The 27,896-nt window shown below is 42.3% G+C and overlaps 1 protein-coding gene across 1 annotated transcript in view; it reads left to right on the forward strand.

The window, feature by feature from the left end:
- The window catches only part of SLC24A3 (solute carrier family 24 member 3), a 525,043-nt gene that overhangs the window by 453,302 nt on the left and 43,845 nt on the right, over positions 1–27,896 (forward strand). The window contains exons 7-9 of the mRNA XM_081033618.1: positions 8,790–8,864; positions 19,936–19,961; positions 25,589–25,642. Coding sequence (XP_080889744.1) covers positions 8,790–8,864; positions 19,936–19,961; positions 25,589–25,642 — 155 coding nt within the window. The remainder of the gene's footprint in view (positions 1–8,789; positions 8,865–19,935; positions 19,962–25,588; positions 25,643–27,896) is intronic.

Below are 27,896 nucleotides of genomic sequence, written 5' to 3' on the forward strand. Positions count from 1 at the left end.
TCATTGCAAATGACATGATGCTATATAAATTTTTAAAAAAGAAGAAAAAAAAAGGAAAACCCTAAACACTTCACCAGATAGCTGTTAGAAACAATCAACGAATACAGTAAAGTTGCTGGCTACAAAATCAACGTACAAAAGTCCATTGCATTCCTATATACTAACAATGAAATCAAAGAAAAAGAAATACAAAAAACAATTCCCTTTGCAATTTCAGCAAAAAGAATAAAATACCTAGGAATAAAGTTAACCAAGGATGTGAAGGACCTATATGCTGAAAACTATAGACATTTTTGAAAGAAATTGAAGAAGACTCAAAGAAATGGAAAGACATTCCATGCTCATGGATTGGAAGAATCAACATAGTTAAAATGGCCATATTACCCAAAGCAATATGCAGATTTAATGTAATCCCCATCAAAATCCCTCTGGCATTTTTTAAAGAAATAGAACAAAAAATCATCAGATTTGTTTGGAACCACTAAAGACCCCGTATAGCCAAAGCAATCTTAAGAAAAAAGAACAATACTGGCAGTATCGCACTCCCTGACTTTAACTTGTACTACAGGGCTACAGTAATCAAAATAGCATGGTATTGGCAGAAGAACAGACACATAGACCAATGGACTAGAATTGAGAACCCAGAAATAAAACCACATAAATATGGACAGATAATTTTTGACAAAGAAGCTAAAAACATACAATGGAGGAAAGATAGCCTCTTCAATAAATGGTGCTGGGAGAATTGCATAGCCACGTGCAAAAGAATGAAACTGGACTGCTATCTGTCACCATGTACCAAAATTAATTCAAAATGGATCAAAGACTTAAGCGTAAGACCTGACACAATAAACTGCATAGAAGAAAACATAGGTACTAAGCTTATGGACCTTGGGTTCAAAGAGCATTTTATGAATTGGATTCCAAAGGCAATGGAAGTAAAAGCTAAAATAAACGAATGGGACTATATGAAACTTAAAAGCTTCTGCACAGCAAAAGAAACCATCGACAAAATGAAGAGGCAACCGACTGAATGGGAGAAGATTTTTGCAAACAGTACCTCCAATAAGGGGTTAATATCCAAAATATACAAGGAACTCATGAAGCTCAACAACAAAAAAACAAACAACCCAATTGAAAAATGGGCAGAGGACCTGAAGAGACATTTCTCCAAAGAGGACTTACAAATGGCAAATAGACATATGAAAAAATGCTCAACATCGCTAATCATCAGAGAAATGCAAATAAAAATCACAATGAGTCAGAATGGCTATCATCAATAAGACAAATAGTATCATCAACAAGACAAAAAGTGTTGGAGAGGCTGTGGAGAAAAAGGAACCCTCATACACTGTTGGTGGGAATGCAGACTGGTGCAGCCGCTATGGAAGGCAGTGTGGAGGTTCCTCAAAAAATTACGAATAGAATTCCCATATGACCCAGCAATCCCTCTCCTGGGTATCTACCCAAAAAATATAAAAGCATTTATCCATAAAGACACGTGTGATCCAATGTTCATTGCAGCTTTGTTTATGGTGGCCAAGACATAGAAACCACCAAAATGTCCTTCGATAGATGAATGGATAAAGAAGTTGTGGTATATATACACAATGAAGTACTATTTGACGATAAGAAAAGATGATATAGGAACATTTGTCACAACATGGATGGATCTTGAGAGTATAATGCTAAGTGAAATAAGTCAGATAGAAAAAGCAGAGAACTCTATGATTTCACTGATATGTGGTATGTAAACCAAAAACAACCGAGGAACAAGACAAACAAATGAGAAACAGGAATTCATAGACACAGACAATAGTTTAATGGTTACCAGAGGGTAAGGGACGTGGGGGGTGGGAGATGAGGGTAAGGGGGATCAAATATATGGTGATGGAAGGAGAACTGACTCTGGGTGGTGAACACACAATGGCATTTATAGATGATGTGATACAGAATTGTACACCTGAAATCCATGTAATTTTACTAACAAATGTCACCCCAATAAATTAAGAAACATCATCATATATTGTATTATATATATATACATATATAAATATATATATATATATATATATATATATATATATATGCACACACACACACACTATATATCCCCAGGTATATTATGTGTGATATATATATATATGATATATATATATATCATATATATATAGCTGTATATAGATTTGCCATACAAACCCATGTACAGAAAACATAGTTTTATCATAAACAGTTACTTTTAGCCTCCTAGAAGGAGCCAGAATTCTAGAAGATTATCACTCAAAATTTGAACAAGGGAAAATGTGTTTTCCTATGTTTTCCTTGTGGAGGGATTTGTTTGTGTGTTTGGGGTTTTATTTTATTTTTTTTGCATTATGCCACTCTGAAACAAAATGAAATTATAAGACAGAAACTGAAGCCAAACATTCAATAGAGAAAATGCATTGCAGAAATAGAAAGAAATATGAAGATGAAATTCCATCTGGAAGGGATTCCTAGAGCTATAGGGGGAAAATAAAGCCTCTGGCTTTAATTTATGGAAGAGTTTGCCAGCAGATGGCCTCTTGTAATCTGCGCCATCTGTATTATTGATTAATGAGGTCAAGGGCAGAATCAGTGACTGTTGGTTTTCTCCCAGGATCCCTGTCTGGTCTCTTTGCCAGAATGACTTACCTTTCTTGCTTGCAGCCATTTTGCAAAGTGCTAAAGGAGTACTGCCTTCTTCTCATCAGTGTCTCCCATGCTCTGTGTTGAGTAACACCTGCCAACAGATGCCAAAGTCCTTTCCAATTTGATGCAGGGCTGCTAACACGTCCCTTCCTGCCGATAAACATGGTCAGGGGCTGAGGCACATGGTTGCTGGCCTCCATCTCAAGATGAAGGACTCTTCACTGAGAAGCAAAAGGAACTACTTAGACCCCAGGATGAGTGAATTCGTGTTTGTGGGGGGAAAACACATTCAATCACCAAACAGTGAGTTGTATTGGTGCTAGGTTGTTCTTTTTTTTAACTAAACGAAACGAAGTAGTTTCAGATTCATTTAACTGACTGTCTCCTAGAATATGTCACTACCATATCCATCCATATCTGTGGTCCTTATGATAACTCCTTTCTATTTTTATTGCTTGCCCTGAATCTCTTTAAAGCAGTATATTTTTTAAATTGAGATGTGATCACTGTTTTTTTTTTTTCTCTCACCTTCAACTCTTTCCTCCTTTAGCTACCATCTCTAACATACCTGCCTAATGGCTTAAAGTCATGGAGAAAAGAAAATCTCCAGGAGGCCATCACAGATAGGTGTCTGCTTTTCATCCTGTCTCCAGTGAAGCACTATAGCACAGAGTGTGGAGACAGGGGCTTGAGACTCAGGCTCCTGGGTTCAGATCCCAATCGCTTCCTACTGCCTTCTGTATGAAATTGCTCAGGTCCATCTCTTGGCCGCCCTCAAGGCCAGTGGGGGTGACAGTGTTCACCTTGTTAGGTTGGTGTAGGATTGAATGAGATAACTCTTCTGGATCCCTTTATTTGCAGGAATATCTCACAAATATTTTCTGTTGTGGACAATTAAAGCAACGGGGCATATATGCAGGGCTGCCTCAGGCAGGGTGAGTGGGTCCCTGTGCCATGTACAGGGCTACACTACTTAGAGAGGGTGCAGAACTAGAAAAGTGTGGCTGTACACACAGACAAGGCTGCCACACCTGGAGGAAGGGTGGAGTTAGTAAGGCACTGAGATGCAAGCACAGACCAACCCTGCTCAGACCCTCTTCTGGCAGCAGACAATTAAAGCAACAGGGCACACCAACACACACTGAGCAGCCCTGCCCACACCAGGCAACCCCACCCATGTCAGAAGGGTAAGGAAGCATGCACACGCCAGGCTAACCCACCTGGAACCCATTCCTTTGGGCCAGGTGACACACCAGGCACTGCATGTGCGCACCCTACTACAACCAATCTGCCAAAGCTATCTGACACACAGTCTACATAGAGACCACTTTTTCAAGACCGGGAGAGATAGCTATTGCATATAACTCACAGGAACAAACACAGAAAGTCAAACAAAATGGCGAGACAGAAGAATATGCCCCAAATGAAGGAACAAGAAAAAGGTGCAGAGAAAACCGTAATGAAAGAGAGAGAAGTGATTTGCCTGATAAAGAATTCAAAGAAACCATCATAAAGATACTCAACAAACTTAAGAGTAGAATAGAGGATCTCAGAAAGCACTTCAGCAAAGAGATAGCAAATGTAATAAAGAACCAATCAGAGACGAAGAATACAATAACTGAAATGAAGAATACATTAGAAGGAATTGACAGCAGATTGGTTAACACAGAAGAACAGATTAGTGACCTCTGAGACAGAATAATGTAAATTGCCCAATCACAAAAGCAAAATGAAAAGAGAATTTTAAAAAATTAGGATAGTAAAGAGATCTCTGGGATAACATCAAGGACCCTAATATTTTCATTATATGGATTCCAGAGGGAGAAGAGAAAGAGAAAGGGATAGAAAGAATATTTGAAAAAATAATGGCTGAAAACTTTCCTAACCTGGGAAGGGAAATAGACATCCAGGTCCAGGAAGCGCAGGGAGTTCCAATCTAGATGAACCTGAAGAGACTCACACCAAGATGTTTCGGAGTTAAGATGGCAAAAGTGAAGGACAAAGAGACAATCCTGAGGCAGCAAGAATGAAACGAGTCACATACAAGGAAACCCCATAAGGCCATCAGCAGATTATTCCAAAGCAACTTTACAGGGCAGAAGGGAATGGCAGGAAATATTTAAAGGGCTGAAAGAAAGGCATTTACAACCTAGAATACTATATCTGGGAATGGTATTCAGAATTGAAGGAAAGAGAAAGATTTTCCCAGACAAGCAAAAACTAAAGGAGTTTACAATCACAAAACTGGCCTTACAAGAAATGCTAAAGGGTCTTCTGTATGCAGAAAAGAAAGGGCCACAACCAGAAGTAAGAAAATGCAGGAAATATCTGCTGTTATGTTGAATGGTGGTCGCAGAAAGTTAAGGTAGAGGTGGATATGAGATCATGGTCATAGCTCTCACTTATAGATAGCACAGAATCATTAATGATGCTTCAATTCCCTTTATTTATTTTTTTTCAATTCCCTTTAGACTGTGGAAAGAAATTATTCTCTGGTTTCACTCCTTCTTACTTGTCCTCCAGTTCATCACTTCTATAGAAAAGTAATGGTTTTGCTAAGTGTTGGAGCTGAAATTTGATAACACTCCAGACATTGAAAACTATTTTATTTATAAAGAGACAGTATCCATCCAGATTTGACATCCTAAGCCTAGTGTGAACTGCTATTTCAGGCAGCAGTAAATCTAAGTAGATAGCTTGTATTATACTTTCTTTTTATTTTTGTTTTTATTTTTGAATTGAAGAGTCAACCAGTTCTAGAAGGCATATTATGAAAGACAGCCGTCTTCCAGTCCCACCAGCACCAGTTTCCCACTCTTCTGAGACAACTACTTTACACTAGTTTGGTTGTTCCTGCTCTTTGCTCAGTATCTCTAAGTAACATGCTTAGATGGCAGTTACTTGATTTTTTAGTTTCAAGCATTCTCCAGTGACCTCACAGTGTGGAAGAGGAGGGCTTAGGTCTCTTTCAGCTCTCCCATTCGTACTGCCTATTCCTCCATTCTCCCTGAATAGTTATATCATAAATTTAGTTAGACAGTCATTTATGCTTAGTTTATTATGACCGTGTGACCCCTGTTCATAGCTGAGCCATTAATACATAACAATTCATTCCTCTTCCTTTCCTGCACAACTCTGTGTTTTCCCTGTGGTTTATAATTATCTTTTTTGTTGTTTGGTTAGTTTTCCATGTTCTGTTCCCAGAGTACTCTAGTCTCCTTTCTGTAGGTTTAAAATTATCAGATATTCCATAAATTTTGTCCTTTTGGCATCATTTCTTCTGAGTCTTCTGACTTGCTATAAGCTAGTTAGGTTGTTCTCTAAACCTGCCCCAAAAGTTTCAAATACTTGGAATCTCCCTTTATTCTCTTTTTAGAATCCTCCTTCACCACCATTCTGGAAATGTTCTTCACTTATTAGTGTAGATTCTTATTGTGTGGTGTAATGGTTTATTGTAGTATAAGTTGATGCCACAAGTGGTTTACTCCCTTATCTTGGTAGAGCCCATTCTCCACTGGTTTTCTGAGAAAGAGGTACATAGGAAGTAAATTTTTTCAGAGAAACTTCTAATTTTTTCCTCTCACTTTTAGTGAATAATTTGCTTGGACATATAATTCCAGGTTGAAATCATTTTCCTCTCTAATTGTGAAGGTCATCTAGCTTCCAGTGCTTATGTTGAGAAATAAAATGTCATCCTGGTTTTCATCCTTTGTATATAATCCTATTTCTCTCTCTCTCTCTCTCTCTGGTGGTTTCTAGGACCATTTCTTTGTCCCCATTTTCTGAAAATTCATGATGATATGCCTTGATGTACACTTTTTTTTTGTTCATTAAGCTGGACACTAAGAGGGGCCTCTCACTCTGAAAATGCATGTCCCTAACATCTGGAAGTTTTTCATGAATTATTTATTTGATTGTTTGCACTCCCCTGTTTTCTGGAACTTCTTCCAATGCCAGCCGGGTCTCCTGTTTTCTTTTAAGATGCAGAGCATGCAGTCACTAGTCTGCGTGAAGTGAGGGAAAAGCTTGGGGATTAAATTCTTGAATAGTGTTTCCATTCCTGTTTTTAGGCCCACTTGCACCCCACTTCTAGAGCTTGGCCCACTGCTGGCTGAATGACCGTTTGTTCTGCTTTCCAGCTTCCAAAATCTTGTTGCTCTGATCTGCTTTTCTATTCTCTTTTTCTTGTGGATTTATGTCTTGTGTTTGTTTGTTTGTTTGTTTTGTTTTTTAAGTACTTTTATTATTATCTTGTTTTGGTACAACAACAAAAGAGCAAAGGTAATGGTAGATATTCAGTCTGCCATCTTTAACTCAAAGCCCAACTGATTTTTTAAAGAAATTCAGAATTGATATTTGCTGCATGTTTTAAGTCCTTGTACCTAATTATAATAAATTGAGTAAATATTCACAACCTTTTATGACCTGCTGTAAAATGAACAATCTGGTCCAATTTAATCTATTCTGTAGCTGGTGAGTGATGACCATAGGTTCTAAGCGTTGACGATAAAAGGAGAGAATGGTAAAAGGGTAAAAAACACTTTAATTTGTTCTAAAGTGATTTTTGTAGCACCAGTCTTCTTTTTGACAACCCCATCATCTGTAATTTAGATCTGCAAATATGAAACTTAATGAGGCAAAATTAGAAACAGAAAATACCTAAGTATCCATATAACAAGTGGAAGAATGTGTTAATGGAAAGAGACTGGACTCATTATTCATTTATGGTTCTATTTAAGTCATATCTTTCATGTTATTTGAATCCAGAAAGCCATCTCTGGTTTGACTTTGCCTGATCTTTTCTTTATAGACTGACACAGCAGTCAGGGAGAGAAAAGTCACCTTGTCCCTAGACAAGGTTGCCTTGTCCCTGGAATTCCTTTTTCCTATAGTCTTTAGTGCAGTACATGCCTATCATTGGCCCACCTGAATGTTGACATTTGCTTTGTCCTTTTTACTTACCAGACCAAGGACAAAGCAGCCAGACATGTCCTGTGGCCATGGAGTAGTTGACACTTTTCTAGGGAGGCAGGAGGGAGTTATGAGTGACAGCCCAGGAAGCACCTCTGACATGGCATTGTGGACTTTTCCTGCTTCTTTGTGAGGGTCTGTCAACCTCCATCTACTGTTGAAAGCAGAGAAAGAGTACTAGGTGTTCCTCAAAAAGAGACTTTGAAGAATTTAGCAAGAAAAAATGACTCTTCCTCCAGAATAAATGTCTTAACCCTGGCATCCAGGGCTCCCTCCCTTCCCCCATCCTCTCCTCTGCACAATGCCCTGCCATGGCTCCTTTGGCCTCCTTTGTCACACCCAAGGACCTCCTTCTGCAGGAAATCTGGACCCAGCTGCCAAGGCTGCCATAGCCTCCAGCAACATGCCTATAAGCACAGGCTCAGTAAAGCCATATCTCTAAAGGGACACCTCCCAACTGCCTAAGAACAATATTTTCTCCAGATCAATATGCAAACTGATCTTTAAAAATTCTGATCAAACCAGGGTCAAATGCAAACTAGGCCAGGCATATAATAAAGATGAGCAAAGAGGGCTAGATGATGACTGCCAGTCGGGCTTGCCAATGCCCCTTCTGAAGGGTGCTCATTCCACACAGGAGCATGGGCTGTGGCAGACGTTAGAGTGTTGACAAGGACACAAGGTAAGATTGCTCATGCCATCCCCTTATGGGATGTTAGGACTGCTAAGGCTGACCAGTTCCCTGGAGACTCGCCTCCTCTGACAGGTGACCGTGAACCAAAGGTTCCCCTCAGTCTTCCTGAACCTTCAACTTGGGACACATTCACCCAACTTTTCCTCTCTCCTGACCTGAGTCATGTTGGGTGGCACTCCTAGCTCCCTGACTCCTTCCCCATTTACTCTCATGGGCTTTTCCCTCTAATAAAATTATTGCAGGTTTAACCCCATCTTGGCATCTGATTTTCACAAGGTCCTGACTAATATGCCTAAATAAATTCATATCAACTGGCAGATTGACTGGTCCAGGACAGGAGACAAATAGTAGGTTGTGTGTTGGGTTTATAATTGGCCGGAGCCGCCAGCATCCATGCTTTCTCCTTCGCAGTCAGATGTCCTCTTTCTTACTGTTTTCTCCCCTTTTCCTTCAGGTTGTGGCTCTTTCCTCCTGGTGCCTGCTGAGGGATTCGATTTACTATACGCTGTCTGTAGTCGCACTCATCGTGGTAAGTGCGTGATGGACATCTTATCTGAATTCCCTTCCATTGAACTCCCAGTAACACTTCCCACCACTCAGGATTATGCATTTGAGTCTCCTCTGCATGAGCAGGTTCAAAGTCTCTGGTGATGAATGAGCAAATTGATGTGTATGCACGGAGGTGGCCTTTCTTCCAGATACTTGAATCACCCAGTACCCCAGCCTGATAGTTTGGTGCTCAGAGCAAGAGTGTAGACTCTGGTTAGCAGGTTCCATGCGAGTCCCTGCTGTTTTTCTGTGAGCTTCCTGACCATTTGTTCTCCCTTTCCTCATGGTCTTCTCTGTAATTCCCTTCAGCATCATTGTCCTTGGGTCTGGACCTTACTTCTTCCCCCTCTCACTCTATATGCGCTCCCAGGACAGCCTTGCCCAGCCCACACCCCATTGCTATTGCCACCTTTCTGCGGACACCCCCACACTGTCCTCTTAGCAGTGGCATCTCCCTGAGGTCTAGTCATGGACGGGCAACTCTCTATTAGACATTTTCATGTCCCAAACTCAACATGGCTCTAAACTTAGGATGATTTCCCAAGGCTGGCCCTTTTTTTTTTTTTAATTTCTGCCCCCATTCCTATCCTCCCACCAACCCTGGGAATGATGTTAAACTGACCTTTTCCTCAACTGCCACTATACCCATTTGGCTTAATTATCCTGTGGATCTTACTCTTGCAAAAATCTCCCCAGTGTGCCCCTACATAGCCCATTTTAGTGGAGGCTTTTTACACCTCCAGTCTAAACTAACATAACCCATCATAGGTCCATACTACAATGAGTAGCATCACTGCCACAGTTCTAATTCTGGTTCCCCTTTACTAGCTCTGGTGACCTTGGAGAAATCAATCTCTCCAGGTCTTAGTTTTCTTACTTGCAGAATAGGAATAGATCCGCTGAAGGGTTTGCTCATCTAATTACAAAACACTTAATCTGTAGGTTAATTGTAAATCTCTACAAATAAGAGAAAGTGATGTTTAATATAAGATTTTCAAGGGTGACTGGATGGTTCCGTTGTTTAGAGCACGAGCTCTGAACAGCAGGGTTGCCAATTCCATTCCTGATAACAGTGAGCTGCGCCCTCCACAATAGACTGAAGACAATGAGCTGCCACTGGGCTGCCAGAGTGGTGCTGGATGGCTCAGTGGTTAGAGCGGGAGCTGTCAACAAGGTTGCTGGTTCCACTCCCGCCTGGGATGGTGGGCTGCTTCCCCTGCAACTAAGATTGAAAATGGAGACTGGACTTGGAGCTGAGCTGTGTCCTCCACAACTAGATTGAAAGGCAATGACTTGGAGCTGATGGGCCCTGGAGAAACACACTGTTCTCCAATATTCCCCAATTAAAAAAAAAAAAAAACTTTCCACAAGAATCCAGATAGGTACTTCAGTCGATAGCAGTTCCTAACAGTGATGATCTTGGGTTAAAACCACAGTCCCCTCATTCTCGGGCCATTGAAAATTGGGAGGATGAGGAAGAAGAGGCAAGATCGACCCCCAGAGCAACTAAGCCAACATGTCGCTGCATCGCCACATCCTGCATCTACATCCCGCCGCCGGCACCATCATGCCCAAGAGAAAGGGGATGCTAAGGAGGTAAAGCCAAGGTGAAGCCAACCACAGAGAAGATCCGCAAGTTATCTGCTACACCTGCTCTTCCAAAGCCAGAGCCCAAGCCTAAAAAGGCTTTTGCAAAGAAGGAAGAGAAGGCACCCACAGGGAAAAGGAGGACACTGATGCTGGCAAGAATGGGAATAACCCTGCAGACAATGGAGATGCCAAAACAGACCAGGCACAGAAAGCTGAAGGTATTGGAGATGCCAAGTGAAGTGTGTGCACTTTTTTGTGTTTTCTTTTAACTGAAGTTTATTGGGGTGATAATTGTCAGTAAATTTACATAGATTTCAGGTGTACAATTCTGTATTACATCATCTATAAATCCCATTGTGTGTTCACCACCCAGAGTCAGTTCTCCTTCCATCACCATATATTTGATCCCGTTTACCCTCATTGACCACCTCCCTCCCTCCTTACCCTCTGGTAACCACTAAACTATTTTTGATAACTGTACTTCTGGTGACTGTACAGTTTTAATATTATTTTATCCAGTTTTATAAAAATGCAGAATTTTGTTTTACTTATTTTTTTAAGCTATGTTGTTAGCACACAGAACACTTCATTGTTGTTTTTTGGGGAAGGACATATATTACTACTAATAGGACATATAGTAGCAAAGCTAGATTGACATGGGGAAAACACCTTACCCTTCTAGTTTTGAGAGACTTCCTCTTGGTTCCTGAAAGGAGGGACTCCTTGATGTTGACACACATTTGCCACATTGGCACAATCACCTTGTGGTGTAGAAGAACTCAAATTCATTTTTATATCCTTTTTTCCCTCTCCTCTCCACCTTACGCATAGATTTGACTCCCTTAAACCTAGAGACCTATTGGAACCTGACCTCCCAAAGTTGGTTACCAGTATGTCAGTTAATCTGGACTTTTTTTTAATTTGTTGGGGTGACAATTGTTAGTGAAATTACATAGATTTCAGGTGTACAATTCTGTATTACATCATCTATAAATCCCATTGTGTGTTCACCACCCACAGTCAGTTCTCCTTCCATCACCATATATTTGATCCCCCTTACCCTCATCTCCCTCCCCCCACCCCCCTTACCTTCTGGTAACCACTAAACTATTGACACAGACAATCTGGACTTTTTAATGTCACCATTGAGATGGCATCTCACAAAAGAGCAGCAGTTCCATTTTCAGATTGTGGACCTACAGATAGATAATTCTGCCTTTTTCATTTCATTTCCCGAAAATCAGTGTCAGCTTGTGAAAAGTTAAACAGCATAGTTAATACGAAATGTCAACCCTCACTGTAAACTTTACCTGTTCAGAGCATCAAATAAAGACTTCGCTGAGTTTTATAGTGGCTATCTGATTTTGGTAGTCCATTGAAGAAGGGAGTGTGAAAGTTAACAACTGTCTGCCACGTCCTGCCTGAAATACAACAAAAAGTATCTTTAATAAAGCTGGATACAGTTTGGCTTGAAAAAAAAAAAGAAAGAAAATTGGGAGAGTGAGACCGTGCCCAGGAGCAAAAGGTTCAGAGACTCTATGTTGGACATGAAGATGAACCTTTGCTGGTTAGTAGACTTAAGGACACACTTGACTCTGTTCTTGTTCTCAGTTATTGTCTGTGGAAAAGGTATGGTCACCCCAAATCTAGAGGATTCTTCTGTTCACCAAGCCTGGACCTCTCAAACGTTCTCTGCAGCAAGCTTTGGCTCACAGTGCACGAAACACACTAATCACATACACTTTGCTCTTGCCCTTTTAGGGTATTTTGGGATGGTTTCTGAAAGTTATTTTTCAAAGAGACATGGTTAGGGGATGGTGTAAATGAACACTACTCTCTACTTTTGCTGAATTCCAGGAAGAGATGACCACTCCCAGAAAGACAAGGTAATGAGACACAATAGCTCAGGACAAGACAACCCAGGAGCACGGATATGGCAATGTCCACTCCCAACAGCAGATTTGCTGGCGTCGATTCTTTCTCTGTTTTCAGCATAAACACCTCCTGGTCTATGTGTAAAAGAAGCTGTCTTCTGTCAAATTCATCTGGATATGTCCAAGATGAAACAAATGTACTTGTTGCTATGATGTGTGAAGAAGTAAAGTGGTTTTGCTCCTTCAGGCTGCAGGTGCCGCTCGCTCACCCGCAAAGTAATGGTTCGCGCCCATGTGCCCGGGTGCGTTTCAGAGCTGAGGTGGCAGAACATCAGGCAGCCAGCAGCTCTGCATTTCCTCAGATAGGAACAAAGTGCAGAAGCAAGTGATTCTTTGCCGTCACCTGAAGATGGACTGTGTGTTTACAGAGCAGATGCCAAGGCTAGAGTTTTGTGATTTTGAGAAAAGTTACATTTCTCCACTGTTAGGAATTAATGGAAAAGATAAAGTTGAGGTCCTCAGGGCTTGGGCGTGGTTCTTTTAACTGTAACTGTTGTTCCTCCAACTTCAGTGTGCACTGGAAACGCCCAGGGTGCTTACTTAAAACACACAATACATAGATTTTAACTCAGTAGGTTCTGGGTAGAACCCAGGAAATTGCACTTTACCCCGGACCTTCCCCCACCTCCTAGGAGATTCTCATGCCAGCAGACTCTGAGAAACTCAAGATCAAAATACTACTGGACACCATTTCCTCCGGTTACCCGTCTGTTGCATGGTAATGATCATTACTAAAGTAAACTTTAAGACTCTTAAAAGCAAGGGATGGTGGTAGCTTGGTTGTCTGAATTTCTGATGCTGTTCATGCTCAGGGTCATTTTCACGTGAAAATTAAAACCAGCATGAGAAGTAAAACAATCTTATACCCAGAAGACTTAGCACTTAGCAGCACTTAGCAATGGAGTTTTCTCGGTGTCCCCAAATCTATTCCATGCCCCAGCGCTAGGCTGTTGCTCACACATGCTGTAACTTTTTGTCAAGGTTTCCTATTCTCTTCCTGTATTTCCCCTAATGTCATGGTAACAAAATCACAAAGGAAGCTTTTATAATACCAGGCCTCTCTATAGGACCCTGCAATGGGCACTTAAAAATCCTGCATTTAAAAGCTTTCCTCCTATCCACAAATAATTACCAACCATCTGAACCATTTATTTAAACTATTAGGGTGTTTTTTTTTTAATCCTCTCCCTGCTTTTTATGGTTCCGAAAGGGTCAGAAGACAGAACTGCCGGTCCCCTAAGGTGATACAATACAGAGCTTTTTACCCTGAGGAGAAGGCCAGGCTAAGTATGACCAGATTCCACTTCTATATACATCCTGGGGGAGTGGCCCTTTGGACACAGCAGAGGAGCCTCGAGGACAATCCACAGGGCCTGGTGTTCCAAAGAGCAGGAAACACAACTTCTCAGGGATGCTCATGGCTGCTTTGCCAGGAATGTGCTAATAGAGTCGTTATTACCTGGATTCTGAAACAGCTGAAATGGAAATTGATGCAGATGGACCGACCCACAAAGGAAGACCATAGGAGTAAGACAAACATACACATTCTGAAACCAACAGAGCTTAACAGTTAACTTAGAGACGAGGGACTCAGTTCAGTTAGATGTTCGGGTTTCATCCAGCCTTTGCTCTGTGCTATTTTCTAGTGTGTTTGTTGTCGTTTTTATGGAGAAAAATAGAAGAACACATTATTGTCTAAAGCAGTTATAATTTCACAAACATACAGTGTGTGTGTCTCAGCACCTTTCCCCTGCCCCATCAAGCATCCCCTTTAGCCTTGGTGACATTTTCTGCAGTGAAGGCTCAAGCCCTAGAAAAGCTGGACATGGCTGGGGGGCTTGCCCTATGACTTTGGTCTCTCTCTTAAAAAGAAGTGTCACCTTTTTAGACCTGGGAGCATTCTGGGTACTTTGGAGCATGTGTTTGTATGCGTCTATCTCATAAATAGTCTCCAAATCCTTAAAGACCATCCTGCTGCCTCTCTCCAACACCCATCACCTATCCCCAATGACTTTCACCACAAACAGCTCTGGCCTCCCAATTCTACCCTTGCCCGGAATTCCAGTAGGCCCCACAGTCTCTTTTATTGAACTATTCCTGTGATTTGCATAATGATTTCATTTACATAAATGCAAATGATTCATCGCATCATCAGTGTAACAGCTGCCCTAAAAGGAATGCTTTATTTTTATGCTTCATCTCTGCTTTGAGCCTTAAGAGAAGGGAAACCTCCAGGGAAGTGGACAAGCCTCACACAGGTTCAGGATAACTTAGACTGGCTCACAAATCCAGATTCGGGAGTGCTGCCTACCTGGAGAAAGGCCAGGTGAGCCATTGGCACCTGTTGGGGGCCCTCAGGGCACCTGGAGCACTGGCACAGCAGAAAGGCTCATTCACCGTGACGCTGCCCTCTCTGTCTCTGAAGGGCTCACTGCAGTCTCCCCTCTGGAGGTGATTTCATGGGAACAAAGAGAGATGAGTCAGCTGACCCAGCCACCAGAAATGTCCTAGGCAGCACTGTCCAATACAGTAGCCACTTGGCACATGTGACTCTCAGCTGTCAAAATTCAGCTAGTGAGACCACAGGACTAAAATTTTAATTAATTTAAATTTACGTAGCCACACGTGGCTAGTGCCTATCATATTGGATAGCACAGTTGTAGAGAGCAAATCCTTCCATACAAAATAGACCTACATTCTCATAGCATCCGTAAGTTTTCAAAAGTGTAGTCTCAATAGTTAACATAGGACTGAATGTTGGGTCTGTCAATTAAGATTTTCCAGTTCAATACTCACAACTACATAAACTAGCTATTATAAAAGCCCTATTTTACAAATTGTAAAACCAAGGCTCCAGAAATTCAGGGATTTGCCCAAGGTCAGGGGGCTGCAATTCCTCAGGTTTACCAGAGCAGGTGTCTAAGATGGTACATCTACACCACCTCAGCAAAGAATTCAGATGTTCCCTCTAATAAAATCTGCTTCTTTCAGTCTTTGTAATCTTGATTTTACCTCACCCACCATGAATCTGCCGTTAGAAAGGTGTGTCTGCTGCACTTAACTAATGTTTTTAGACTCAAGGGAATAGCTTCTGCCGCCCTTCTCCTGGAATTCTTTCATTAGGACAACTAATATTAAATGATCCAGAAATCTCCTTATCTTTCCCTCTCTGTGACAGAAACGACATCTTAGAGTCATGTCCTTCACCCCTCTCCAGCTCATCGCCTTTCTACCCTCCTGAATCCCCACCACCATGGTCAAGCCTGCCTAGCAGAGAACCTAATATTACAATTCCTGTTTAACCTTCAAGTGTAAACCATATCAGTGCATAACAGCAGCTTTCCAGATGTATTCCATCTGGTTCCTCCTCAGATGGAATTGCCATGGCTAAACCATCTGCACCCTGATCCCCGAAGCTGAGGAAGTCAGGATTCCATTTGGGCATATCTCCTGGGAGTCTCTATGCTATTGAGGGGAAAATCTGTGGGGGACAGGTTCCGTTTCCAGCAAGGGAGGGAAGATTTTCAAGGTTTCAGTCTCTTGAAAGAGAATGATGGTGTTGATTTTCTCTGATTATTTTCACTGCTTAAAATTCTAATGGTGCCAGTGATTATAGTACAAGCTACAAAATCTTAGCTTCAGCAGTATAGCCACCCTGCTCCATGGTTACAGTTTACAGTAAGCAAACTCAGGGACTAACGTGCGATTCAGGGATAGCCACCTGCCTTTCTGCACAGAGCCCAGTTCACCTCCCCTCTCTTGCCCACACACCTGGCCAATTCCTGGCTCGTCTTTCCCCTGCTATTCCGTCTTGAATGTGCCACACTCCCTCAGCAGTTTCATGGTATGTTCTGACATCCATGGATCCACCTGCCTGATGTCAGCCCATCTCTATTGGAAGAATTCTAGAGCAGACACCAGGACTGAAAAGCTGGTTTCCATGGTACCCAACCGTTTTTCTGAAGCCTTGAAGGGTAAGAGTTCTTTTTTCAAATTCACTCCTGTGTGTTCCCATTTAGTACATCTATGGAACACGTACACAGGTCTTGGTGAAGCCAAATGTAACTTTGGCTGAACCACAGGTGGGTCAGAGAGTAGCAAATCTGAGGCCCAGCTATCGGTCAGCACCATCCACATGTGGTCACTGGGGGCAGACTCAGTGCCAGACCCCATACACAACCAGCAGAGCAACCGAGCTGCTTTCTCAAGGCCTGTTTTCAAAAACCCGAGTGGAAAAGGGTGGGTCAGTTCCAAAGGCCACACAGCAGGTCCCTCGACAGCAACACATGGTGAGGATTGAGTGTTGGCATAAGATGAGGGATCCACCTGTCCCTAACTCAGAACACCAGGCAGGAGCTGCCTCCAGAACGTCACCTTGCCCTCTGATAACAGTGGGTTAGCTGGAGGCTCCTTCAGGAGGCCGTCTGCCTTGAGGTGCTTGCTCTCCTTTCAGAAGATTAAATGGAGCTGCGAAATAGACTTGGACTGATTTCATTTCAATCTTGCTGCCATGGCAGAGCACACAGGCCAGAGCATTAGAGCGTGAGCGCCACCTACTGGTAGCTCTGCAGAACTGGGGCGCGGTTTCTTGTTTCAGATGGCCTAAAAATGATTTCAGGTTGTTTCCTACTCTACCAATACTGCTATAGGGGATGGGGGAAGTTGTTTTGTCTTCTTTTACTCACAGACAGAGCATAAAAATACAGAGAGATATGTAACAGATTTTTAAAATAAAATAAAATCTGTAAGGAATAACAAATCCATCCCCTTGAACCATCAGCAACATCAAGTGAAAGTCTTCTGTCCTTGTCATTTTAAGAGTTTTCAGACAGGGTGATTCCAGCACTCCCTAAGGATGATCCAGTGATGTATGCCCCGAGGGAACATTCTGTGAACAGTGCCGATTTCCTCATTTGCAATCTTCTGGAAGGGTGACAATCAGCTGGTCTGCCTCCTCCACATTCCACCAACAGACCCATGGAGGCAGCTCGTGACCCTCCACTTCCTTTCTCACCATTAACAAGCCAATTTCCATTTAGATTTTCTTAAAGTCCTGGTTTCTAGTCCATTTTATGGGACCCTTTTGTGGTTCTTTTTAGAGTTCTCTCATTTTTCACACAATCCTCTTGAAGTAGTGGGATAAAACCCAGACTATGTTTGCTCGTTAGCCACAGGATAGCCAAAGCCTCCTAGCTCCGAGTGGTCAAGGGTGAGGCATATTTTCATCAGTTATTTGGAGGATTCCAGATCACCACCATTTGTTAGTACTCTAGCCAGATCATCTGCATTTCTCTTTATCCTCCTCCCTGAATCATATTCCCACCCCGAACTCCGCGGCCACAGCTGTCACCTGGACTTCAGGCTCATGATGCCTCCATTCATTCTGATTTTTTTTCATTGATATGATCTTTGAAATAATCAAAACTAAAGATGTATTGATCTGTACCCCCAACATGTCAGTCAGATCACACAGAATAATAGCTTTCTAAAAGCTGCTTTCATATTATAATCGCCTGCCTTCCCTAATAGACGAAAATTAAATTGGTGTGCTAATAAACTCTTTACCAGTATCTCATGCTCTCCTAAGTGGCTATGAATTGATCATTCCAGCCCATTGCCCAATTTTGATATTGAATTAACTTCAATTAATAGAAAATGTTTTCCAACTTAATTCATTTGTTCTGGTCCATGATTTCTTGACAATTTTTTTTATTAGTTTCATGTGCACAAAACAAAGTAATACTTAGACGTTTATCATTTATTTCCCTCACACTGTGTCAGCCCGCCTCCCCCATCCACTATCTCTGACATCGCACACAGCCATTACTTTTCCACTGTCTCTATTCCTAATGCTGTACTCCGCTTCTTGTAAGTGTATACATATATATATAAACTGTAGTTGACATTCATTATTGTTCAACTTCAGCTTCAGGTGTACAGTGCAGTGATCACAATTTTTTAAAGCTAGTGTGAATGCCTTCCAGCCAGTAGATTCCATACCTTTCAGCCTGGGTTAAGCGATTGCTTGCTGTGATTCGTTAATTCTCTTCCCATTCTAGATTGAGATTTTCATGAAAATGTCAATGTGTTGAATCCGATAACGACAACAGTCACAAAACTAATGAAGCCAACATCTTTGTCAATGTCTCATTAGGAAGATCGAGTTACAAATAACTGTGGCCCCTTTCTCCTCATCCTTGCCTTTGCACCTTCGGGTTCCTTGGAGGAAGGTCGTTTTATATGCCTGCATGTTTTTGTGGTTTCCTCTGCGTCTCTCACACTGGTGGTTATTACAAGTGCTGGGGACTGAAATTATGTCCATATTATCTGAGTTTGTCACCTCCTTGCAGTAATGACACTTTACACCCAGATTGTCCTGCAAGTTTCTGCCTTAGAGTCTCCATTGGATCATTCTCCCTGAAGGAAAAGCCGCTCAGACATGTCATACTCAAGCAGTCATATTTGTGAGTGTAGAAAGAAAGCTATGAACCAGCCCTGGTCTCCTGCTTGAATAAAATACAGGTGTACCTATTTAGTTTCAACAATGTGCCATCTCGGCAAATAGGTATATCATGGAAAGAACACTGAGAGCCAGACCTGAGTTCTAGAACTAACTCTGCAGCAAATTGAGCAACCCCAGGAAAATTTCTCATGTTCTCTGCAATTGTTTCAAAGGATGTGGTTTATACCAGTTTTCTCCCCCCAAAAAGAGAAATGATTTTAGATGATATACATAAATTCAGTCCTGTTGTATATATTCCCTTTGGATCCCAACTGATCAGGAGAAATCTCTCTTTGGCACTGTGTGTCTTCTACTGCTCTGACCCTTACTAATTTCCTTATTTAACGAAAGGGCAGACCTGTGGCCCAGGGCCTGGGCAGCCAGGATTTTCGATAACTGTTGTTACTGCATTTATTTTTCACCCTCTATATGTGGTGGCAGCTGGTGCTGATTCTCCACTTCTGATTGTGATGTAAAATTTCCTTTAAAAATAAATTATTCTAAAGAAACAAAATATAGGTCGACTAAAAGAAAAAAATGTTGAGTACAGAGAAATCCAGGTGCTTGCATAAAAGCTTGAAGGTACTGTACAGTGCACAGAGACGTGCAGACATCTTACAGGTGGCCATAGTGGCTAATGTGTGGAAGCACCCACCAAGCTCCTAATTCCCCTCCAGACCTAAAATTCTACAATAAGTTTTACTCTACATAGCAGGTGGGTTATGTTTCCCTCTCAATCCACTGCTGAATAGAAATTGCAGGAAGGATGGCTGACCCAATGCTTCTTCCCTCCATATCATGCCTACCCCAGTCTGCCAATCACACCTCCTTCCACTAACACTAGCCACAGACTAAACCAGCACAGAGAGAACCTTACCCACAGTGCTTCATTTTCTAGGTCAGCCCCAGCCCCGATTCTCATCAAGCTAGCAACAAGGGCAGACAACATGCAATCGTAAAGCATGTGTGTTTGTGCATGCATGCACGTGTGTGTCTAATCTATCCTTTTTATTTTGTTTTTACAGTTCATTTACGATGAACAAGTTTCCTGGTAAGTGCCTCCCTTTCTCTTTCAATGTTCCTTGTTATGTTGCAGAGCAAACATATCGAAGACCGGAGTCAGAGTTTAAGAAAGAAAGGGAAATGTCATGGCAGCTTGGAACAACTGGCATTTCTTGGGAATACTGTCCACTTCAGTAAAGAAATTAAATTAGCTAGTACAAAGCAGAGACCTTTTCCCTTGGGCCAGGGTGGCGGGCTTCCATTTGGGATCCTAATATCTAAATATCTTCATCATCCAGGTTAGATGGCGTGACTTAGATGTGCCTTTCTGCAGTCAGCAATTTGCCAGGCTGTGGTTAAGATTTGACTAATGTTTTCAAATTGTGCCCAAACATTGTGGACATATTCCAGACACCATGTATATGTCAGGAACCAGACATGGAGGCATTTCAGTGACTCTCAACCCATCAAAGTTCTGTCTGAAATTCCAGAAAATCTTAGAGTTCTGAAAAATCACTGATTTTTTGGATAGATAAAAAATTTTGCCTAAATTAAATATATTTTGCATTTGGGCCAACTGTCCAAATCTCTGTTGTTGGTTTTTTTTAAGGAGGGCTCAGCTCACGGTGGCCCATGCAGCGATCAAACTGGCAACCTTGGTATTATTAGCACCATACTCTAACCAACTGAGCCAACAGGCCACCCCCAAGTCTCTGTTTTTGAAATGGGTTCTGAGCAAGTCAAATGTTTGAAATGGACATAGAAATTCAGTGTGTTATACATTCTTGTTACATTTTTTCAAATATTTGAGCTGTAGAAGGAATGTGAAATAACATTGTAGGAATAGACAGGTGCGGCACTATGGGTAGACAACTTTTATGATACTATTTAAAGCTGAGAATGAGCTAGAGGGGCAGCCGGATGTCTCAGCTGGTTAGAGCATGAGCTCTTAACAGGGTTGCTGGTTCAGTTCCCTCATGGGATGGTGGGCTGCGCCCCCTGCAACGAAAGTTGAAAACAGCGACTGGACTTGGCGCTGAGCTACGCCCTCCACAACTAGATTGAAGGACAATGACTTGGAGCTGATGGGCCCTGGAGAAACACACTGTTTTCTAAAATTCCTCAACTTAAAAAGAAGAAAAAAGAATGAACTAGAAAAATAAGTGCAGAGTCCACCCATCTTCATTCTCAGCAAAATCAGTGCTAACCCTTTGTTAGAGTGACATCTCTGTGTCATAGGATATCTCTCCGGTTTTCAGAACTTGGGTGGGGAACTTAACCACATTGACGGTAAATGTTATGCACTACGCCAGGGTATAAGATACTTTTGCCAACTCTCTCTCTCCTCTGTGTAGAAAGGGTAAGGAGACAGCTGGGAGAATTTGCTTTAAGACACATAATCTCTGTAATCACCCATAAAATATAAAAAAGGAGAGCCTCTTTGAGTAACATTCATCAACAGGCTAAAGAGTTCCAGATGTCCAGGAGCACCTCAAATCAGAGGTCAGAGGTCAGGGAGAACGTCTTGGGATCCACCTGGACATGGTCTCCAATTGGAGTGGTGACATTTTCCCCTACATCCTTGGGCCTTAAGGACAGCACAAGAAAACTTGCGGAAGCACTTTAACTCACACTGATGGCACCGTTAACACAACCACTGCTCTGCCTTAGCAAACAGTAGGTGCTTATGTGTTGCTCAGTATTGCTGCTCTTCGTTAACCACACTGCCATAAAGACAAACAAATTATGATTACAGTTGATCTCAGAAATTTTTCTGCTGTTTTTGTTTGGAAACCCTTTAACAAGGATATCCAGTGGTGGTTCACTGTCTGTCAGGCTTAGGGACCTCTCTTTTCTACGTCTTCCTGGTTTTGCTCATAGAAACCATGGCAGGAGGAGGTGAAAGCAGGGTTTACGATAAGCCCATTTCAGTCCTTGCCCTCATAACAGTTTTGGGGTATTTCAGATGTTATAGAGCAAGAAAAGGAGAGTCTATTTCTTCTTCATTCCAAAGGCCAAACCTCCTATGATGTCAAGAGGCCAGAACCCCAATCCTTGGCAGCGGGGTCCAGATGCTGAGAGCATCAGAGTCCTCGGCCTGAGTACCCCGGCTCCCACAGGAGTAAGGACATGGGAGGGCCACAGATAAATTAAATTGCAAATTCCCCAGTATATTTTGTTCAGCCTGGGGTAGGTTGGAATCATAACTCATGCACCGGCATAGCTGCAGGAAAGAACTAGAAGGAGGCTTTCTTGGCACTCGAACATCATTCCCAGCTGCCAGCTTGTTACGTAATTATTGTTATTATGTGGATGGGCTGACAGAACATTTTTCACATGAGTGAGCCTGAGAGCTTAAAGTCTGCACCACTGGCCCATAACTGCTTTGGGACTTCCAGGGATTTCAGCTCCTTATTTGAATGCAAACTATATTGAACTTTAAGATATTTTTGCTGTCTACATCTCATACCTTTTTACCCAGCCAACACAAGTATTTATTTTGTTGAAAGGGTATGTGTAGGCATTGATTTCTCTGATTTCTCTCTTTAAAGCCAGATTCTTCAATCTGTGCAATTAAAGCACAGTAATATTTCAGAAATACCTTAAACAGGGAAATCCATTTCTTGTTGTAGAACATTCCAGCGTGTCTAGAGTTTTCAAGGAAGGTGACCAATCTACCCCAGATCTTCAAAAAGAATCTAATTTCATGTGTGTTTATTTTGAAACTAGAGTACGCTTTATGAGAAAATGGACCTGTCAAATACATATACACAAGGACAAATTACCTGTCAAACAGTTTAGATTCCTTCACTGTTCCTGACATGGCATTCTGCAGTAAGTCACATTCAGCCAACAAGTGGCAGTTGGAAGGCTTTTAGTAGCAGGTGGTAGGAAATTCCAGCTACAGCAGATTAAAGAAATATTGGTTTATTTTTGTTACATAACACGTACCCCAGATATAGGTGGTGCAACGGCTCTGCATTTCTCTATTGGTCTTTCCCTAATGGTCCTAAGATAGCTGCTGCCGTTCCAGCCATCAAGATTAGGTTGAAGGCAAGAAGGAGGAAGATTGGGCAATGTCGTTTTATTTAACACCTTTCTACCTTACATCTCTTTGGTCACAGCTGGGTCTGCCTTGACCAATAAGTGGCCAGGGGGAATAGAAATACAACTTTAGATGAATCATTATTCTGATAATGGGCCCACCCTCCTTGCAACTGAGGAGTCCCCATTTGCTGCCTCACATAATAGGATTCTATTTGCAGGCAAAAGACAGGGGAGTGTCTGTTAGACGTATTTTAGTTAGGTATTTGCCCGAAAAGATGTTTAAAATAGAAAGCACCAGAGATCCACTTATTAGGATGTATATTCAGCCAGCATCGCAAGGCCCATGAATCCATAATGACAGTTCAGCAAGGCCCACGATGTTGCCAGAAGGAATTTGGGCTATGTCTTCAGTGAGTCTGAAGGCCTAACAAGAAAACTAAAGGATCCAGGGTGCTTTTTTCATTTCTTCTTTGAGCCTCAGGTTGTTACTTTGGGAGAAAAAGGACAGCTTGGGGACATGACCTGGAGACTATCCACCTGCCTCCTGTTGTAGACGTTTGTTCTGGACCATGGTTAGGAAAGCACAGCCGTGCCCTCCAGGCAAGAATAGAAACTAGCCCTCTGCCCAGAAGAACAATCTTTGGTAGGAGAATCTGGGCCACCTGAAGATGGTTCAATACAGAAGTTTTCAGGAAGGGAAGAAACAAACCCAGATCATACCACAAGATCGGGTCCTAGGAGGATAGTGGGTGGGCTGTGGTCAGGAAAGGCAGATGGAGAAAAGCCATGTGATTTCCGAAGTCTGCATGCAAAGTCAGTCCAATTCCACAGCTGTTTCTAAGTTAGGAGGACAGGGGGAAAAGTAGGAGTGTTGCTTCTCAGAAGTCAGGAGAAGAGAGTGTTTTACGAAGGAGGGCAGCTGTTCAATCTCAGATGCTGCAGAGAAATTGAATAGGATGACAGAGGACCATCCCTGGGATTGTGTAGATGGATGATGCAGTTTCCCTTGACTTGCAGGGGATCAGTGGATGTAGGAGTTAAGACTAGAGAAAATTGCCAGGAGAATGGGAGCTGCTGGAATGGAATATATATGCAACCTTTTGAGAAGGTTTGCTAAGAGAGAAGCCAAGAAATGTGGCAGAAGTTTGAGGGATTTGGACACCCTGATTTCTTCTCTTAGTAGCATAACAAGCACTTTCTAAAATAGATAAATTCATATTTGCATAATCATTCTTAACCAATTGTGGTAGCCCATCATATGGACATGCTTATAACTTACGTACCCAGTTTTCCATCTTATAACCAGCTTGCTTCTTTCCAACATTTCACTTTTATAAATACCACTACAACAAAAACTCTTACGTGCACATCCTTTTTACATTTGACCACCTGTTTCCCTGGGATCAATGCAATGCAGTGTCTCTGGTCCCACTCTCAACGGGACACAGGATACGGTGAGGCCGAAAAGGAACACCAACGGAGCCATGGATAGGGGGTTCATACCATTATATTCTCACTGGAGACTGGGTTGGAGACACAGGAAGCAGGATCAACATGTTCCGCAATCTGCTGTTTGTTTCTCTGCCAACCCCACTTGCTGGCCACAATCCACACTTGCTAGCATAGCCGCTGCAGTTATATTAGTGGCTAATGGTTCACGGGTTACAGCTGACGGCCAACTAGTTACAGCTTATGGCCATCTAATCACAGCTGATGGCCATCTACTACCCGAGCCAGCACCTTTCCACGTGAGGTCGAGAGCCTGGAGACTGCTCTCTGGGACTTCGTCCCTACAATCAATTTCTAGACATGGAACTTAAAAAAAGGAAGGAAAAGAAATCGGGAATTTCTTCATAGACCATTCTCCAGTAAACTTTTCTAGAATACAAAATTACACCTTCACTTAGCTAACAACAGGCAAAAGGAAACCTAGAAATCAAGTTTCCTTAATTTTTAGCTAGAAGTTACTAAAATAAAGAAAATAAAAGTATTCAATTTATCAGAAGTTCAAGGTACATTCCAGTGGGTTTCATTATTTTTTCTTTCTTTGTCTTGATCTTTCTTTGTCTTCATTCTTATCCTTCCAGTTGGAACCTTCCCTTCCAAGTGTTCTCTCTCTCCGCCCCCCTCTATCTCTCTCATCTTTCTCTTCCTCTTCCTCGTTCTCTCTCTCTCTCTACTTATGCCTTGCTCCTATGTATCCAACAATCCCTCAGTTGCCCCTATCACTTTCTTCCATTTGCCCTTTGTAAGTATATCGAAGTAGTTTTAGTGAATGGTTAATCTGTGAACAGATATATATATATATATATATATAAGGTTATATTCATCTATGTTATGGAAGGCTTGCTGTATTTAAAGAACTCTTTTGGGTAAATGTATAACAGAGGAAGGAGCATTTTCCTTTTAATTGGAGAAGGAAGAGAAAGTTCATTGAAAGCTATATGCAGCATAGAAAATGTCTATAGACCAGGAAATATTTGCGACCAGTCTGTACATCTGCCTTATCCTCACCATGGTTGGCATTTTTAACTGCTGTTCATATCAAGTATATTTTTTAAGATAGGCTGGTGTGTTGCATGTCTGCCTGTGGCAACTTTCTTTAGCCTTGTCTTGGTTTGTACACAGGTGGGAGTCTTTAGTCCTCGTGCTGATGTATCTTATCTACATTGTCATCATGAAGTAAGTAAAATACCTTCTTAGTTTCTTTTTGAAAACCATTTCCTACATTCGACGTTATGTGATCATGTGGAAAGGGGAACAGGGGAGAGGGCAGATGTATCTGGCTGGCTTTCGGTGCATACCATCACAGACTCATCTGGCTCCCTCGGCAACCTGCTGTGGATGAATCACTACAGCTGTGGTTAGTAGGAATAGCAAAGATCCTGCCAACCTAAATGTGAAGATAGAACCCAGGCTTCAGTGTTTGATTTGAGAAATCTCTCAAGCGAAGGGTCTTTTCAAGACCTGACAACCTAGCTTTTGGCTGTTTATTCACTCTCTTTCATAACAAGAAAGAAGGTAAAAAGTTATGCTTTTATATAGAGTGGGGGAACATGGGACCAGAGCTAGTTAAGAGATAACTAAAATCATGGATCAAATATCTGCAGACTTCCATTATTCCTATGGTTATCTATTGCTGTGTAACAAATGACCCCAAAATTTAGCCACTTAAAACCACATATTGTCATGCAGTGTGTCATGCAGGGTCTCTGGTCCCGCTCCCCACATATGAACACAGGACATGGTGAGGCCAAAAAGGAACACTCACAGAGCCACAAATAGGGGAGTCATATCACTATATTCTCGCTGGCAGCTGGGTTGGAGACACAGGAAGCAGGAGCCACACTGTCCTCAACCCGCTGTCCTAACTGCAATCCGGGCTTGCCAGCCACCATCTTCTTGCTAGCCCCCATTTTTTTCTAGCATAGCCACGGCAGTTATATCAGTGGCTAATTGGCTCAGTGGTTACAGCTGACGGCCAATTAGCCACAGCCGACGGCCATCACTACCTTAGCCAGCACCTTTCCACGTGAGGCCGAGAGCCTGGAAGCTGCTCTCTGGGTCTCTGTCCCCACACATATATTATCTCATACGGTTTCTGAGAGTTAGGCATCCAGAAGCAGCTTAACTATTGGGTCCTAGCTCAGGATCTTTTATGAGAGTACAGATAACAGGGTGGCCAGGGTGGCCATCATGTACTTGACGGCGCTCCAAAATGGCGCGCTTGCACGATTAGCAAGTTGATGCTGACTGTTGGCTGGAGGCTTCAGTTCCTCACTACAGGGTCCCTCCTTAGGGCTCCTTGAGTGTCGCCATATGTGGGAGCTGGCTTCCTCCAGAGCAGGAGATACAAAAGACAGAGCAAGAAGGACCCTGCAGTGCCTTTTATAATCAAGTCTCACAAGTCACACACTGTCGCTTCTTTCATAGTCTGTTCATTAGAAGTGAGTCACTAAGTCCAGTCCACATTCAAGAGGTCGCCTTCATCTTTTGAAGGGAGGCGCGTCAAAGAATTTGCGGATATATTTTAAAACCACCACATCATATGTTCTTTTTCCCCTTGGGGTCTGGGCAGCTTACTAGGACCTTTGTATCAAGAATTATACTGCAGATGTTTCCCATACTCGAACGTAAAATGTAAGCACCATGGTTGTGAACCTGCTGGTTCATCTTCTTGCCAAGTACCATTGAGAAGAGGAACTTATAAATAGTGCAGAGACATTTCATGCTGCAGCTGTCAGCCCCCATGGGAGCTGTTTCTTTTACTCTAAATTAGCCCATACTTTCTCCAGCACATGTAACTGTAAGAGTGACTACCATCTCAGTGGGCAAGAAAGTAGAACACTATCAGAAATGACCGGTTTAGACATGTCAAGTAGCAGTCTGGAATTGCATGTCAAGTTTTCCTTGCTGTGAGGCCTGACAAACATTAATTCTGGCCACTAGTGGCTGAGAGCCATGTTGAGAGAAATCAGTGTGGCCTTTGGCAAAGGTCACGGGAACAATGAGGGCAGGAGCTGGCTTGGCTGATGTCCAGGGTGGGTTATAAGCGGGCCCCTGCCAACCCACTCAATATGGAGTACAGCCTTCAACTCAGGAGCTCCAATGGTCCAGTGTGGATCCAATATCTGGGTCTTGTTACTGCGAGAAGGAATTTCTAGAGTATCCAGGTGTGGAGTTACTGTGAGAGAACACACGAAGAAATCAGGTGTTTTTACCACTAATAACCTTCCATTTAAAAATACAAATGAGCTCCCACAAAAAACAGACTTGGTCCAAAGCCTTTCCAATGTTTCTAGATTACACAGGAAAAGCTTTTAAAGGTGAGAACAGCCATCTTGCTCCTCTTTCTCCCAAATAGCAAAACTATTAGAATAGAAATCTGTGTCACAGTGGGAGGGCCTCAACAATACACGGTGTCGGGCGGGGGACC

Source organism: Rhinolophus hipposideros (assembly GCF_964194185.1).
Source record: "Rhinolophus hipposideros genome assembly, chromosome: 22".
Classification (NCBI taxonomy): domain Eukaryota; kingdom Metazoa; phylum Chordata; class Mammalia; order Chiroptera; family Rhinolophidae; genus Rhinolophus; species Rhinolophus hipposideros.